This window comes from Chrysoperla carnea, chromosome 1 (genome assembly GCF_905475395.1).
Source record: "Chrysoperla carnea chromosome 1, inChrCarn1.1, whole genome shotgun sequence".
NCBI classification, from domain to species: domain Eukaryota; kingdom Metazoa; phylum Arthropoda; class Insecta; order Neuroptera; family Chrysopidae; genus Chrysoperla; species Chrysoperla carnea.
In genome coordinates this window covers 13022523-13038086 of record NC_058337.1, presented here as the reverse complement: position 1 = coordinate 13038086, position 15564 = coordinate 13022523, and the positions used below count along the sequence as shown (strand labels likewise).

Below are 15564 nucleotides of genomic sequence, written 5' to 3'. Positions count from 1 at the left end.
TGTTGATAAAATTCTATTCGTTGTGTGCGTAGTCATGGTAGGGATAATAAAATCGATGCCAGCGCTTTAAGTGAAAAATTTTGGAGATAAAGTGGGCTGTTATGACTAATTTGCAATTATTTACATGTTAATGATATAGAAACTGTCAAATTAAAATGATTGAAAAACACTAATTAATTAAACTTAATGCATTAAAAATTGTGAAAATAAGAAATCAAATTGTACAAATATTATTTTTCAAATGTTAATTATCGTAATTATTTATTTAAATTTGTGAAACAAGAATATTAAATTTTAAATGTAAGTTTTCAATGCAATCCACACAATTATATATGCATCCATTAATTCTATAATTAAAGTAGTGTATCGTTGTCATGGAAACGAAATTCACGCTCGGAGCGAATAGTAGAGTAAAATTACGCCTTGTGTATGGATTAAAAGTTCGGGCAGCGAAACTTTGGGGTTTTTCTTTTCACATCAAAATAATTATTTTTTGAAATTTTTTACTTTCGCGTAGTGGTGCAACATGTCTAACCAACAAAATGGCGTCAAAAATTTTATCATTTTTATTTTATATTCGCAAGAGGAGACATCGGTGCATATCCAAATTTGGTAGATTTGTAGTCAATATTAAGAACTATTCCTCATATTTTTTGGAGTAATTTCGTCCCTTCCCCTCTCAGTTATATATATATGTATACATACATATGGTAAAACAGTTCATTTGACTGTAACTTGAAAAATATTTGATTGATTTTAATGAAACTAATATCAATAGTAGGTTTTATTACTTACAACCCAAAGTAACCCAAAACTTTAGATGTTTTTATTAATATAGCCCTTTATACAACATCCACCCCTCCTCCCGCTTTCATATTTTTTGCAAATTCAAAATTTTTATGACGTATAAAGGGGTTTTTGGCCCAAATAAGTACGGTATTCATAAAATCACCTAACCTAATCACCTAATTATAATTAGGTGATTTTATGAATACCTATATCCAAATTTTGTTCGTAGCATCAATATTTTAAAGTGTTACAAACTTGGGACTAAACTTAGTATACCTTGATATATATTACATATATACATGGTATAATAATGCAAATACTGATATGCAACACTTTCTATACAGTATATTTCAATAATTAACTCAGTCAATTGTTTGTTTTCACTCGTTATACCATGCATATATGTAATATGCAAGGTATACTAAGTTTAGTCCCAAGTTTGTAACGCTTAAAAATATTGATTGACACAAAATTTTGGTCTATGTGTTCATAAAATCGCCTAATTAGTCCATTTCCGGTTGTCCGTTCGTCCGTCTGTCATCACGATAACTCAAAAATGAAAAGATATCTAGCTGAAATTTGTACAGCATACTCAGGACGGAAAAAGTGAGGTCGAGTTCGTAAATGAGCAACATAGGTCAATTGGGTCTTGGGTCCGTAGGACCCATCTTGTAAACCGTTAGAGATAGAACAAAAGTTTAAATGTACGAAATATTCCTAATAAAAAAACCAACTTTTCTTTGAAACATTTTTTCGTAAACATCACTGTTTACCCGCGAGGGCGCAAATTAAGCGTAAATTGTATAGTATGTATTATATTGGAAATATCAGTTATGTATGTGTGACATGTATGTATGTATAATGTGATATAGTAATCAACACTGTCTATGCATGGTATTTCAACAATTAACTTAGTCAATTTTTGTTTTCACTTGTTTTTTAAATAAATTGTTTATAACTTTCAATTTTTTTTTTTGGAACATTTTTAAAAACTTTCTAGATACAATTACATACATTGCATTCTTGTATCCGAAAAGTGCGCAAACTGTGGACTAATAATTAAGACTAATCAAAGAAATTGGATAAAGAACATTTGTTCAATTTCTATTGGTAATGTACAAACACTCTTTTGAATCTTAGTGAGAATGCATATTTTGCTCAAAAATAATAGTTTTGACCTAGTTGTTAAAAAGCGACCTTAAATTAAAAAAATTTTAAAAAAATCCTTTTTGCAAACAAAGTCCATGTAAGATTTTATTAAATCAGTTATGATAATATTTCAAAATTTCAGAAAATTACAATTTTTACTAATTATTGATTATGCGAACAATTATAAGAATATAACTCGAACGTCTTAATTATATTAATACTCTCTAATTAACATTCTTAGCTAAGGAATAAAAAAAATTAACTTAAAGATTAAATTCTTTAAATTATTTTATAATTTCATAAAGTAAAAAACAAAATTTGAAAAATATTTTTCAAATAATATTTTTGTAGATTAGTAGGTCACTGACCTCGTTTTTAAAAAATTGCAATAGATGGTGCCATGGTGTCATATACAAGAATTCAAGAGTTTTCATGGCGATCATCCCCGAATGTCAAAATTTTGGTACTGACGCTTTTAAAAGTCATAAAACTGAAGTTACTATTTATATAAGACAAGTAGAATATATTTTCAGCGGTAAATATTTCAATGCAATCAGTTAATAATTAATTTTACAAACATTTTGATCATTTCATTACAAATTCAATTTACATTTTGATTAATTTGAAAATGTGTCAGCATGGCATAAATGGCCGGAGTTGTTAAAACAACGAATTTATATCATCATAATTAGTAAAATTAGATTTGAAATTTTGCATAACTAATCTTACAAACGAAAAATAATTACTTTATTTGACTTTATAAAATTGTTTTTATCCAATAAACATGTTTATTATTATTATTATATTTTTTTTTGTATAATACAAAATCTTGTTGATGAGTGAAATTTTGTTGAAACTTAAAAAATTTATTTATTTTAATTAGATGGCAGATTCAGCAAGTGAATCTGATTCAAGTAGTATTGATGGTGGTCCGATTATGATGCCACCCAGCCCAATTTCACGTGAACAGATGCAAAAACGAATTGAAAGTCTTCAACAACAAAATAGAGTTCTAAAAGTGGAATTAGAAACATATAAACTTCGTGTTAAGGCATTACAAGAAGAAAACCGTGGCTTACGTCAAGCTTCTGTAATTATTGTAAGTAAAAATTATGTATTTTCTTAAACCCCAATCGGCTTACATGAAAGTAAAAAGTTCGTACCTGAAATTAAAAAGAAACAAATAATAATATCCAAATTACTTATTGCACTGTTTTTCCGATGCTTTAAAAATATGCTACGCAAGTTCTACAAAATATTGATTGCTTGATATTGGTCATTAATAGGGTTGTCACTTCAAAGTTCCGGGAAGTCGCGGGATAAACCATAAAATCGGTATAATACTGTTCGATATTTTTGCTATTATGTGTACTTACTTTTTTATACAAATTTAATAAATATGCTTCAAGCAATTTAAAATAAAAGCTGCTCAGAATTGTCGAATTTATCTGAACTCGGGAGAATTTATGTTGATATTGGGAGTCGGGAGAGACTACACGATTTCGGAAATCTCCCGATCAAATCTAGAGAAATGGCAATCTTAGTATTCGCAATTTTAGTGTAGTCCGTGAAGGACATAATTTATTGTCGATATCGTTGCATGAAGAAAACGGCTCTATCTTAATAATATCTTGAAGCAGATCATTTTGAACCAAGATTCTATGGCGAGTGATAATGTTAATAATATGATAGATAATTGATCTGTCTACGATAGGAAGAATCTTAAATTTTGAAAAGCTCACCGATATTGTTAGCATCAATCTATCATCCCATACAAATTTCGAAGGGTGATATTATCTTAAAGAATTTTTATACAATCCTCATATGTAATATATCAGGATTATAATAAATTTAGTCTGAGGATAAGATTTGTAATGAACACATTTTTCCTATCTCAGGTTCCTACGGATATTAATATACAATTCATAAATATTGATACGATGTCTAAGTATAGGGAATATTCATGTATTTTTTTTATATTTTTAATTCATTGTTTACACCGTTATAACAAAGTAAAAGATATAAATACTGCTTAAAAATGCTGTATTTAAGTGTAAAAAAATACATTATAATTTTGAGATATTTAAACGCAATTTTTTGGCGCTCTCTGTTGATGACGTATAAGTACGTAATCTTTCAATTGGTGACAGTTCAATGTATAATTTATGCTTTAAAAAAATGAATTTACAACACAGAATTTACACTCGTTATTATTAAGTTTTCTAATAAAAAGCCGTAGAATAGTATAATTTAATGAAATACCATATAAAATGTAAGTAATTAATATCATACAGTATGTCAACAAATTTGACAAGCCCGTACTTTGATGTCACGTCCGTATAAAAATTTGAATTTCCGTTTTGGAGATTTTTAAATGCCCTCACTGAATTTGTACTTTTATTAATTAATTTTAAGTAATTAAAAAGATATTAATTACTAAAATAATGGTTTAGTTGAAATGTCCAGTCATTAAAGTTACGGAAGAAAAATATTTGAACCAAATTTAAATTTCATGAATATTCCCTATTCAGTACGATAACATGTCTGATGTGACAAATAGTGTACATAATGAGTATATTTTTATAAACTTGACTATAACGAACATTTTATCTTAATTCTACCTTGACTAACTCAAGGTCCTTTGACATTTCTTACTATAGAAAATATTTGTCAAAAAGTGTCCAAAATCAAGCAAATTTTAAACATTTTGAAAAGTACAAAAATGGGTGAGGCTTGTTCCTTTTTCTTTGGAATTTGGGATTCTGTGGTAGCCGGGAACCAGCGCGTTGACAAAATGTTAACCCTTTATGTTGACAAAAAAATAAAAAATTAAGTGTTCGCTCTTTTTTTATATATTATATGTGCATGTTAAAAGTAGCGCAGCTAACCGTTTTTCCTGCCGAACAAGACCATTATCTTCATTTACTGCCTGCTGAAAGTGATTCGATCTCAATTTAAAAGTCGACTCAGATGAAAAAAAATCTCTAATAAATATTAGAAAAATGTCAAACACTCCTAGAAAAAAGAAAGAAAATGGTAGAAATTCAAGAAATTTTTTTAATTTCCTTAGTTTATGTTTTCTGTGATTCTAAAATTTATCTTCACGGTTTGGCAGGGCTAAATAGTCGATTTAAAAAAAAATTTATTCAGTATGTCTATACCCTATTTTTATTTAGAGGAAAATATAGGTCAAATGGCTGTTTTCAATAAACTAGAATATCAATAGGCTATTTAGCTGGCTTATCAATATCAATAGGAGGGTATACATATCTTTTTTTATTACACTCTTATACAGTGATTTCTTAACCGTGATGATAGATTTTAGAATAATAGAAAACATAAAAAACTAGAGTAATTAATAACATTTCTAGAATTGCTACCATTTTTTTTCTTTTTTCTGGCAAAGTTTGGCATTTTTCTGATATTTATTATATTAGGGATTCTTTTTTATCTGAATGGATTTTTAAATTGAGATTGAATTATTTCTCGATAGGTAATAAATAAGAAGAATGGCCTTCTTTTTCAGCAAAAAATGAACGGTTAACTTCACGTTCGCTTTATTCGAATATTTCTTAGCATCCAAACGGTCTTATTGATTTCCTTGTTTTATTAAAAACAGCCTTGATATTGACCAATATTCTCTTCTAAATAAAAATAAGGTATAGGAACCTTGGTCTAACCTAAATAATATACCATTAATTTTCAATATTACCTTCATTGATTTTGAATTCATTTGTTATTTTATGCTTCACAATCAAACAATGAATATTTGCAGAATATCAATACTTATATAAATACGATAATTATTATTCGATATCACGTGACTAGTATGGATCCTCAAATAATATTTTTTGATAATATACTGATTGAAATCGATTTTATATGATTATAGCAAGCAAAAGCAGAACAAGAAGAAGAATTTATATCAAACACATTGCTTAAGAAAATACAAGCGTTGAAAAAAGAGAAAGAAACATTAGCTCATCACTATGAAAGAGAAGAAGAATGCCTTACAAACGACCTAAGCAGAAAATTAAATCAATTACGTCAGGAAAAATGCAGGTATGTTTATATATTATCAGCTTGATAGCTGTCCGCTTCACTGGTCTTAAAAGTAAAAACCACCGCTTAATAGCCTCCATCTCTCTTGATCTCACTTATCCTCCTCCCATAACACTCGCAGGAATCCCATAACATTCGTACTAATTATTAAAACAGGCAGTGTGCACGCTTTCAGTAGTTCCAATTTAGACTACTAGCTAACTTAACATTTATAAATTGTTCCATTGTTACGTTACATTGTCTATTACTTTTTCAAATAATCATTTTCACAAAATAATGTAATATTTGCCCAGAGGATAATAATAATAAGAAGAAAATGTAAGAAGGGTATCGCAAGTGGGCCACTAGCACCTAGAACAAGGGGTCCTCTGTGCCCTATTTGAGAACCAGTCTTTCACCCGAAGACAAGACGTCTTCGGATAAGAGATGCTATTAAAATTAGATGAAGCTTTAGAATTCTGTCGAGGATTGATGAATCAAAGGTTTTTAATCCGAACATTCTAAAACTGATGCCGATTGATGTAGATTTCTGCAGGTAAAAATAATATGTATGGAGATTTCGTCGTCCTCCATACTGACCCTACATGTGGGATCATCAGAGATCTCCATGTTATGAAGGAGGAGATAGTTCAATCGTCAGTGTTCTATCAATAATTTCACCACCCTTCTCAAATGTGCTCTAGTAAATTTCCAACGAGCACAATTAATGGCCTGTGCTTATTACACTGTTTGATCTGCCGAAAGCCCTACGCAGCCCTTTTTTTTTTCATATCAAAAAGGCAAATAATCGTGCTAAATTTTGGGGACAAGCTCATCTTAATTTTGCGTAGGGCTTATATATATATAAACAAATCGACATTAATTTTTACTAATATTAATCTAGACTTAATGATTCTTTTCTATTTAGATTAGAACAAACTTTGGAACAAGAACAAGAATGTTTAGTAAATAAACTAATGCGAAAAATTGAAAAACTAGAAGCTGAAACTTTAGCAAAACAAACAAATTTGGAACAATTGAGGAGAGAAAAGGTAAATGTGTTGAAATATTTTTTGGTTAAGAAAGTACCCTCTGTGTCAAAATAAACGCACAAGTTGAACCATTCTAAGTGATAGCTATATCACTTAGAATGGTAAAACACGTGTATTTTTTGTGACACAGAGTCAAAATTTCCCATCAAAACGTGTGAGGTTCTTTAATTTCAATTTAAAATAAAAATTTATTAAAAAATATTTGTTTTATTTAGGTTGAATTGGAAAATACTTTGGAGCAAGAACAAGAAGCATTAGTCAACAAATTATGGAAACGTATGGATAAATTAGAAGCTGAAAAGAGGATGTTACAAATAAAATTAGATCAACCTATATCCGATCCAGCTAGTCCTCGGTAAGTAATTTTGAGAATATTTTGTGCAATTGATAATAGCTGAATCTAACGACATCTTCTACAAGAGCCTCAGTCGTATTTTCTGAACTTAGACCCTATTTTTTTTAGATTATATTAGATTTAGGAGTTAGGAGTAAGTCTTATATAAGAACCTTTGTACTGCGACCAGTTTTATCTATTGTGCCTGCATTGCTTCGAAGGTAGTCCAGAAACCCTACAGCTTGAATTAACTTTAGGATATTATTAAGCGAAACTTCATTTATTTCACTTTAGTAGAGTTCAGTCCTTTCCAAGTGATGGTGTCATTTGAGAAAGACTTTCGCATTCACACAGAATGTGTATTCCAGTTTCCTCCTCCTCATGACAAAATCTACAAAGATCGTTCCCTGTAATATTGATTTTGTGGATATGCTTATTGAGTTTAAAATGACCAGTAAGTATCCTAAAATAGTTTTTCTCAATTGAAAACTCTTAGAAGTCTTTTTCTATTAAAAGAGTTTTATAAGAATTTTACCCTAATAAATGGTTCTGGGCTGTTTAACAGAGTACATGCATCAATTTTGGCTAATTTGTCGGCCTCTCCGTTTTCATCGATTTCCGAGTGTTGGGGTATCTAGCCAATAATGATTATTATGTTTGCCCAGATTTTGTAGTGATTCGATGCATTCCAAAACAATATTGAAGTTTATATCAGGTGAATTTAGCGCTTTGATTGCAGTCTGACCAACTGAGCGCAGCATAACTAACAGATAGAATATACAGGGTGCCCGGGAGTAATAGACGCCCTTGTTGCATCAGGTAAAAAATAAATGATCCCATGGACGGATAATTAGCTATTAATTAAAATAGGTAGCTAATCAGAAGCGTGCAACAGCGGCAAAAGTGTGAGGAGGGGGAGGGGGGTATAGTAAGAAACTTCGAGACGCGTGACCTTCAACGTTACGCTGGCGTGTGCGTAAGCAAACGTGTACAAGTGTGTGAATGTGTAGGAAGGGATAAAAAATGGAAGAAGAATTTTGTCTTCGAATTTTCTTTTCTACCTGATGCAACAAGGGCGATCGTTACTGGTGGGACAAACTGTATATTGTTTAATTATTGTGGTCCCGTTGAAGGTTTTCGGTTTCAGTTTTGATGTGCCCCTGTACCAGATTGTATCTTGGTTATCAAAGAAGGCGTTGTTTTTGACGGGTAGAGTTTTATGTGCTCTATAGTTAAGACGTGTTTTGATGGTTATATACATAATAGTTTAAAAAAAAAGTTTTTGAGTTATTAAAATTGGTTTTTATTTAAAACCTGTACCATATTATTAGTCTTGTACGCTTGACACATTTTCCGTGATGGCAGGGTATGTTAGAATACCGAACTATAACCGTAATATTTTACGCAGCTAGAGTATAAATCTGTGAATCTAATCCAGTTAATCTGCGAAAGGGGTGACAAAATTGTTATCAGAAAACAAAAAATACGTTGTTATAGAAGAAAACAAGCCAAGAAACATAGCGTTTATGTTAGGTTTATGTTATAAACAACCGAAATGATATTTTTAATCTTGAATTTGTTTTACCAAATTTTTTATACTGTTGTATAGGGATATTAACAATGGTGATACAGCTGCAAATTTGAGTGGACATATTCAGACGTTAAGACAAGAAGTTGCAAGACTTCGGCATGGGTTAGCTAGTTCACAACAAGAACATTCACAAAGAATGCAACGTATTGCTACTGAAGAACGACACATTCGCGAAGAAAATTTGCGTTTACAGCGTAAACTTCAATTAGAGGTAACAAAAAATTATTAAATATACGCCATATTTTTTAGCATGGGTGGGCCATATTTTAGTAAGGGTGGACCATTTTAATCTATTATGGCTAATAGCTCGTTTTGTAGTTAACCCAACAAAAAATAACTAAAGTTACTGAGTTTGATGGGGGATATCATGTTCTAACATCAGATTTTACCTAGTTTTCCGAATTGATTTAATAATTAATTTAGTTTCTAAAAGGTAAGAGATGGAATAACACTTTAAATTAGAAAGTCTATCCTCATTAAAAAACTAACATTTTTTCGCAAATCGTTATCTTGCGGAGTAAATTTGACTTAAAAATATGTCATTATTGCATTTAATCAAAAAACAATATGCTAGCTTTAGAAAAAATTTTTTAACAAAAGTTATTATTTATATGAAGTTCATTCGCTTGTGTTAATAACTTTTAAGTCCAGTTAAATTTTCTATACCATTTGAAGATCAAAGTAAAATGACCTTGAAACTAGAATTTCAGATCAAAGGCATAGACACTGACGAATGTCCTCTATTGCCCTTGACAACTTTTGGCTGAAGTATTTTCTGTAGTTAGCGTGTTTTCTTTTGATTAAATGCAATAATGGCATTTTTTTAAGTCGTATTTCTACCGAAAGCTAACGATTTTCGAAAAAATGTTAGTTTTTTAATAAGGATCAACTTCTTCCTCACTTAGAGTATTATTCTGTCTCTTACTTTGTAGAATCTAATTTGACTATTAAAGCAACTCGGAGAACTAGGTCCAATCTGATGTCAGAACATGATATCTCATGGTTATTTTTTGATTGGTTAGTTTCGAAACGAATTATTGGCCAAAATATATTAAAATGAATAATATATATCTACCTTGTATACTGTTCCTTGATGTGTAAGGTCACTTTTCTTTGTATTGACTTAGAAAAATACAATATACCCTGATTACAATAACAAGTATTTATCGTCTTTGCAAAAACGAGAATAGAAGTTAAAAAAAGTCCACATTTCACTATGAAAAATTTACTTTGATATACAGGGTTTCCCATTAATATTGCTCAGGCGTAATTACTTGTCTAACAATAAATAAAAATGTTCATGTAAACCTATGGTCAAAGACGTTCCGTTTTCGCGGAATATGATGATAAAGTTTCGAATTAAATTGGTAAACATGATAGTAAAGGTTTTTTTTTTTTTTTTTAAATAAATTTTTTATTATTCTTTTACTTTTAGGTTCGAAACCGTACCATTGTGTATATCTCGAAAACAAAAATCCTTTGGTTTATATTAACTTTTTTTCTCTTTTTTTATGAAAAGAATCTCGCCTTAAATTTTTTATGATATTAAAAAGATCTACGCTCTAGATATTTCGAATGGGAAATTATAAAAATTTATTTCGGAAAATTTTATCTAGGCTTAGCACTGATCAAAATATAAATGAAAAATTATATATTTTATACAAAAAATGATTTTTGAAATCTTTAGGTCGAAAGACGAGAAGCTTTATGCCGACAACTTTCTGAAAGTGAAAGTAGCTTAGAAATGGAAGAAGAACGTCATTATAATGAACAAGTACTAGGCGGTGTTCGGCAAAGGACATTATCAAGTCCGCATCCATCGCCAAGCGTTTCAAGACCATTAAGTCCTGGCATGAATTTAATGACACCAGTTAGCCGCGAATCATTAACCAGTAGATGCCAATTATGTGGTCAATCTGTACCAGGTGGACTTCCATTAACTCCTGCACCTGTTGTTGCTCCAGCCGTTTTACCCGGAAGCTTACAGTGTAGTCCTCCTACGCCATCAGTACGCCGCACAAGTGAGCGATTTATTAAACCAGCTGTTCCTATGGGTAAATATTATTTAATAATTTTAATTTTATCTGTATCTATATAAGGTATTTTTTTAATTTGATATATTCTCGAAACTCGAAAAAATTATTAGCTTAAAAAGGCATATAACGCGAGCATTAAATTCGACCTACAGGTTCAATTATAGCTGCGTCTAATTTATTAGTGGTAAAATATAGAAGAACAGTTTAAATAAATAAAAAATTGAAACTTATTAAAAAAGTAACGTTTTTTTCAAAAATCGTTTAGTTTACAGAAACTGTATGCAAATTTTTGCCCAGAAATGAATCAGAACAATTTTTGTTATTTAAAATTTTGAGTATACAACACCAATTAAGTCATTAAAGTATAAGAAAATCTGTATTATCAGAATGAAATGGATCCCGTTACTTAACATCCTTAGACAAAATATCTTCGACGGCGGTAAAAAAATTTGGTATATGCAATATTGATAAAAATATATACAATATTGGGGCAAAAAAGAAATATTTTTTCTTAAATGAATTCGATAAAAATGATTTACTTGGCCAGACGCACAAAGTTTTGTAAATAAACAAGTGAAAACAATTGACTGAATTAATTGTTGAAATACCATGTATAGACAGGTGTTGATGACCAATTCGTTTGTTTTTTAAAGTCATGTAAATAAAGAAACATATCCACTCTTAGATAGCCACTCACATGTAACAATGATGTTTACGAAAAAATGTTTCAAACAGAAGTTGTTTATTTTTTTATAAGGAAAATTTTTACATTTAAACTTTCTATCTAACGATTATATTATCTTATTCTATCTAACGATTTACAAGATAAGTCATACGGACCCAAGACATTGACCTATGTTGCTCATTTACGAACTCAACCTTACTTTTTACGTCCTAAGCACGCTATAAAAATTTCTCCTTGATATCTCTTTTTGTTTTTGAGTTATCGTGTTAAAATTCAAACGGACAGACGGACTAATTACATGGTTTTATGAACACCTGTACCAAAATTTTGTTGGTAGCATCAATATTTTCAAGCGTTACAAACTTGGGACTAAACTTAATATACCTTGATATATTTCATACACTTGGTATAAACACAGTTTTAGCAACGATGATTGTTGATATTTGTGACATTATGGATTTATGGCTCTAAAATCTCAATTGAAAAACACAACATTATTATAATAAAAGCAAATATTAATTATTTTTAAATAATTTATGTGTGTGTATGCGTGAGGTAAATTTTTATATTTTAAGCTTATTTTGTGAATTTTTCAGTTGGAGGCTCACAAGCTCCAGTAGCAATGAATGTAGGACCTGGAGGAGCTGCACCACTTGTGCCTCAACAACCTGCTAGCCCTATGGATACTTCCGTTATTAAGGACTGAATTCAGGTATCGTGTAAATGTATTTATGATAAAAAATAAATTTTGTACAATAGTTCTTGTTGATATATATATATACAGGCTATTCTGTTATTGATAACAGAAAATTATACCAGTAAATCAAGCTTATCAAGACAAATGGAAAATCTCTTTATCAAATTTCGATCTGAAAATAGAAAGGGAAAAGTAGAAAGATTTGTGAATTCACAGATCTATCAAACTCATTAAATTAGTAGGTGTCACTTTAGAATATAGAGGGGACTACCATCAAACAATAATTGATTGTAAATTGATTTAATTGGGTAGCAAGTACTAAAAAAAATATTTTTTTTGTATTTATTTATAAAGGAAACAAAAAAATAAGACATATTTATCAAATTACTTCACCAACACAGAGACACGTAGAAGTGAGAGGTATCAAATTATATATTAACATAGATACGCCTGAAGAGTTTAAAAAGTTATTTACTAGTTTTTATTAAAAATTATTGGGTTGGGAATTAATGAATAATTGATTATCTTGAAAACTCGTTAAACTTATTGAACGATTCTACATATTTTTTAATAAAATTGCCTGCCCCACGATATTTAGAATGAAATTGCGCTTGCACTGAAGTAATAAAGATTTTTTTTTTACAGATCACATAATTAACTACAAATAATTTTTGAAACTGCAGTCAGAACCACCATATATTGTGAATGTATACTGTTACTATGTTATTATTGCATCTTAAATAATAAATTTACTAAGCTACTTCTTAAAAATATAGGTCTACATTTCAAAAAAAAAGGCTTATCTATAAAACAAACATACAAAAAAAATTATCAAATTTATTAATTCTATTATTATTATGGATTATATTATATATTATATATATATATATACAGTTAAAGACATACCTAAAACCAAATTTTTAATTTATACGTTTTCAAAATATTATTAATTAATTTTGGTTTCAATTAAAAGACGTTTACATGCTATAATATATATCCTACTTACTACCCTACTTCCGTTTAGTCCTTTGAATATTTTGAAAACTAAATGATATCACGCAAAAGCTACATCATTATGAGAACTTACTTGGCAGAGTGCGAAATTCCTTCACAAAATTTTCATTACTACTCCAATCATCTTAGGGTTTCACCTCGGAATCTAACAGACTAAGCTGAATTTTTGTACAAAACTTCATTTTGATAGTTCAAATGTTGTCTCAAAAGTCACATATGCTAACGCGTGCGCGTCCTTAAATATTCAAGGTCAAAGCCGCGAAAAATCAGATTTTCAACAAATTTTATCTGAAAGTTTTTTTGTACTTTGAATTGTTTTTGAAATAGAGGGCGAAGAAGATGGATCGCTCAGCTTAACGTACTTCAGTGCTGGTCAATATTTATAAATATAAGCTATTTAATAATTATTTAAGTAGTATTTAATTAATAATTAATAAAAAAAACCGCATAATAGACTAGGATTCAAGATTGACCTTGTTCGTTATACGATTTTTTCGCTTAATTATTGATTAAATACTACTTAAATAATTATTTAATACCTTATATTGATAAATATTGACCCTGCACTAAGATGCGCATAGCAGTCCATCAAAGTATAAGTATAGAAGTTCAAAAGTTTCCTCATAAAATCTGTGTTAAATCCAACCAAAATTTTAAAATTACAACAATGTCAGAGAAGATTCTCCTCATTAATTTGAAATATAATCACTTGGTTTTTAAATTATTCGATATGGATGCTATAAAAGATGCACTGTATGATTTAGGTGCATTATATCCCCAAATCCACACAAGTAAACTACATATAAATAGGACTTATAATTCTTGTAAATTAGCCCTAATTAGAATATTATTAATTGTGAGATTTCACATAATGCTAATGTTTATTCATTTTGAGGATTTTTATGGCGTTTATTTCTGTGATATTGTAGCTAAATTGAAAAAGTGTGTTGAAAAAACTTAGCTTTTAGGTTGTTGTTTTTATTTTTAAGTTTGTTCTCCCTCTCCTACACACATTCAAATTTAAATGCATCTTCAATATCAAGTTTATTTTTATAAAAATTAGAGGTAATCATATCCTTTTATGGTTTTATACGTTTCATATTTCAAAAAATATTTATTTCAATTATTGAACACGAATTTACATTGTCCCATTTTGATTTAATGAATTGACGGCTGATTTTTAAGAAAAATACGTTTTTAGCAGTTTTTTTCCATAAAGTAGAATAGGTTGTATGTCGTATATCGGATGATAGACGCACGCATAATGTAAGTCATATTTGACTTATATATGCCCGCAAAAAGCGTCTAAGTACCAAAATACAGAATGGTAAAGTTTAAAGAAGAATATTTTGATGAAATTTAGTACACACGTTCTGTATATTTGGAAGCATTTTTCGATCTATCTACAACAACTTTATTATGTCTTTATTACATGAACTTTTTTTCATAAAATTGGCTAAAGAAAATGCATGAAGATAATATCATAGAGCTGTATAGACACAGAAAACAAAATAAGTGAATACTTAAGCGCAGTGAAACGTTTGCTGGGAACGTATAAGAGAAAAGAAGACAGCTATATGCGCTTACTTTATCTGTCTCTCTCTTGCGGTCGACCGTTTGACGGCGACTGCAGCTCTATGGTATTGTCTCTATAAGAAAATGATCTTAAATTTTTTGTGCTTACTAAGGAAACAGCCTGTATATTTTTACTACCAATGTGTTTCGATTTCATTTTTAGAATAGACCTAATACAGATTTTCGGTTAAAATTGTTTATAGTAATTTTCTGTTATGAATAACTTTTGATTTTAGGTAAGTATTTTGAACTGAGATTAATATATAATAATCAAGTATAGAGAAACGTATAAAACTTAGGGTTTATAATAATATTAATTTATTTTAATTTTCAATTAAAGGTTTCACAATTGCAAAAAATATATACCTACATAGAAAACAAAATGTAAACGTCTTTATTAAAAAAGAAAAATCAATTATAATGGTTATATACTACAAAAATTTGCAGAAATAATTATAATCAATAAGAAAAAAAAAAGCTTAGCTTAACATAATACTTAACACAAAGTTTGTTTACATACTTGTCGATTGTATAGAAAATATTAATTCAGAATTGGTAAAAAAATGTAGCTATTTTAGTGGTATCTATTTTTTTTTATTTT

The 15564-nt window shown here is 29.4% G+C and overlaps 1 protein-coding gene across 1 annotated transcript; it reads left to right on the top strand.

Moving 5' to 3' along the window:
* Positions 1-2370: 2370 nt before the first annotated feature.
* LOC123305880 (coiled-coil domain-containing protein 6) lies at positions 2371-13160 on the top strand. The gene is made up of 9 exons (XM_044887720.1): positions 2371-2473; positions 2822-3037; positions 5831-6000; positions 6908-7031; positions 7247-7386; positions 8975-9167; positions 10644-11010; positions 12274-12389; positions 13020-13160. Exons 2-8 carry the CDS (start codon positions 2822-2824, stop codon positions 12381-12383), a joined length of 1320 nt encoding a protein of 439 aa, XP_044743655.1. The 5' UTR covers positions 2371-2473; the 3' UTR covers positions 12384-12389; positions 13020-13160.
* Positions 13161-15564: the final 2404 nt, after the last annotated feature.

Bases quoted from the DNA above. Each gene is read 5' to 3' on its own strand.
- LOC123305880 (XM_044887720.1), top strand. From the start codon at position 2,822: ATGGCAGATTCAGCAAGTGAATCTGATTCAAGTAGTATTGATGGTGGT. The intron at 7,032-7,246 runs GTAAATGTGTTG...TGTTTTATTTAG, and splicing joins AACAATTGAGGAGAGAAAAG to GTTGAATTGGAAAATACTTT. The intron at 9,168-10,643 runs GTAACAAAAAAT...TGAAATCTTTAG, and splicing joins AGCGTAAACTTCAATTAGAG to GTCGAAAGACGAGAAGCTTT.